Raw genomic sequence first — 2,120 nt, 5'->3', positions numbered from 1 at the left:
CAATATTTCTTCTTTTAAGGTACAAATCACAACATCATAATTAATGAAAATGTACTTAATTAAATTATTTTATCTTGTAGAAATCTAAGACATCCATCAGGAGAAGATCTGTTTACAATATGTGTATCAGACCTAGCTATTGAAATTCGAGATTACGCCTTGATTTTTGGTAAAATTCAACCAAATGGCCAAAGATCTCGCGGTCTTATTGATCAATTCATAACTACACAAATTCAGCCGCAAGATATTTGTCAGTGCGTTGGGGAACAACTTGTTAAAAAGGGATTGCTTGAGGATGCTATTACTGTATTCGAATTAGCTGAGGTAAATAATAATTAAACATATAGTATTTGATTTAAACTCTAATTTATACTTTCTCTATTTAGAATCACAACAAAGTATTATCTTTATACTGCACTTTGTTGTCTCAAGTGGTCCATCGGCCTTCACAAACCGGTTCATTGAGAAATCGTTTGCAAAGTGGTGCTGTTGAATTCAAAACAAGAATTGAGAACAGTCAAGCGCTATGCGATTCCGGAAAATTAGCCAGTTTTAATAATATTCTACAAATAATGAACTTCTTTGATGCTTTTCATAATGGACAACAATTGCCAGCTATGGAGGTATGCAAAGATTTTTTCTTAAAGCATTAATTAGTTAATATATATAATAATTAACCTACCGTAGGATAAGTTATAGTAATCGCAAAAAAATCGGAAATGAAAGTTTTTATATGTCTTTACGTTTCAGAGGTTTCTGAATATTTCGGCATACCTTAGAAAAAATGGATGTATGTGTATGTGTGTGTGTATGTGTATATGTGTGCGGATACCAATTTTTGTCGACGATTTTGGGAACACGAATGAAGCGATTTGAATAATTCAGAAAACATTCGATTTGTATTGATAAGGAGACGTGCTGATTAGTTTTTGGCGAAGGCAGGTCTAGCCGTTCCGAAGATATGGGGCAAAAAGTGCCAAAAACGGTAACTAAGTTTTTAAGAGAACGGAGCGTCCGATTTGAATAATTCAAATCTTATTTGTATTGACTAAATGAAGAACTGTTTAAATTTTTGAAAAGGCAGGTCCAACGACTTTGGAGATATGGAGGAAAAAGTAAAAAAAATGAGCCATTTGGCGGTCAAAAGTGAACATTAGACATATGCACATCAAATTATCAGATATTTTATAGAGATTTTAACAATAAGTATAAATTTTGTTTACATTCCTATGGGTTCCGTACCAATGCTTATCCGTTAGACGGCGGCGCGGCGCTTACGCGCTTTGATATTTCGTCTCTATGCAGTTAAAGCAGTACGATTGCTTTGAAAAAAAGTTCATAATTTCCAAAATATTTCAAAATACACTTTTCTTCAAAAAGTCTTTATGTTTCAAAAAAAATTGTCAGAAATTTATAGTTTCTCAAATATCTAATTTTTCAGAGTAATTTTTTTTCAAAAATTATTGTTTTTCAGATTCTGCGTGCATCTCACTTATTGCCTTTAACACTGATCGAAGTAGACGCTTGTGTGCAAACCTTTAAAGAATTAAGTTCAGAAGTTTGCAGGATAATCCCCGATTTATTATTAGCTGCCATGGATGTTATTTACAATCAATATATCACAATCAAAACAGACACTAAAGGAACACTTGATAAATTAAACCGGGATAAGGCAAGTAAAATAATCAAAAACCTGTACTGACTAGATATGATGCATTCAATTATTATTTTCTTATTTTTTACAGCAACTCGAGTATTACAGAGACCAAGCCAAAGCCTTAACAAACTATGCTGGAACAGTTCCATACAGAATGCCAGGGGACACAAATCAAAGATTAGTTCAAATGGAGATCTCGATGTACTGATTTTTATACAGGATGATTTTTGTTATGTGTATTAATTTTTTAATTGTAATAATAAAAAGATTTTCATAACTAAAAACTTGAACAATACGAATAATATTGTTTTAGAGTTGTTAGTATTTTAATCATTATATATATATATATATATATATATATATATATACGAGGTCTGTTCAAAAAGTACCCGGAATTTTCGTTTTTTCAAAAAAATATTTATTTATTCGTCTACATTAATGTGGTCCCCTTCAAAGTAGTCCC

The 2,120-nt window shown here is 31.5% G+C and overlaps 1 protein-coding gene across 1 annotated transcript in view; it reads left to right on the top strand.

Annotated features, from left to right (window-relative positions):
• LOC113377477 (nuclear pore complex protein Nup93-1-like) overlaps positions 1–1,865 on the top strand; it is a 13,749-nt gene extending 11,884 nt beyond the window's left edge. The window contains exons 11-14 of the mRNA XM_026617820.1: positions 81–324; positions 387–623; positions 1,475–1,672; positions 1,746–1,865. Of these exons, the coding sequence (XP_026473605.1) occupies positions 81–324; positions 387–623; positions 1,475–1,672; positions 1,746–1,865 (799 nt within the window). The remainder of the gene's footprint in view (positions 1–80; positions 325–386; positions 624–1,474; positions 1,673–1,745) is intronic.
• The last annotated feature ends 255 nt before the right edge of the window (positions 1,866–2,120 follow it).

Source organism: Ctenocephalides felis, unplaced genomic scaffold (genome assembly GCF_003426905.1).
Source record: "Ctenocephalides felis isolate EL2017-DRISC unplaced genomic scaffold, ASM342690v1 CF-g0.4_SCAFFOLD_00845, whole genome shotgun sequence".
Lineage (NCBI taxonomy): Eukaryota > Metazoa > Arthropoda > Insecta > Siphonaptera > Pulicidae > Ctenocephalides > Ctenocephalides felis.
This window is presented reverse-complemented; position numbering and strand designations above follow the sequence as displayed.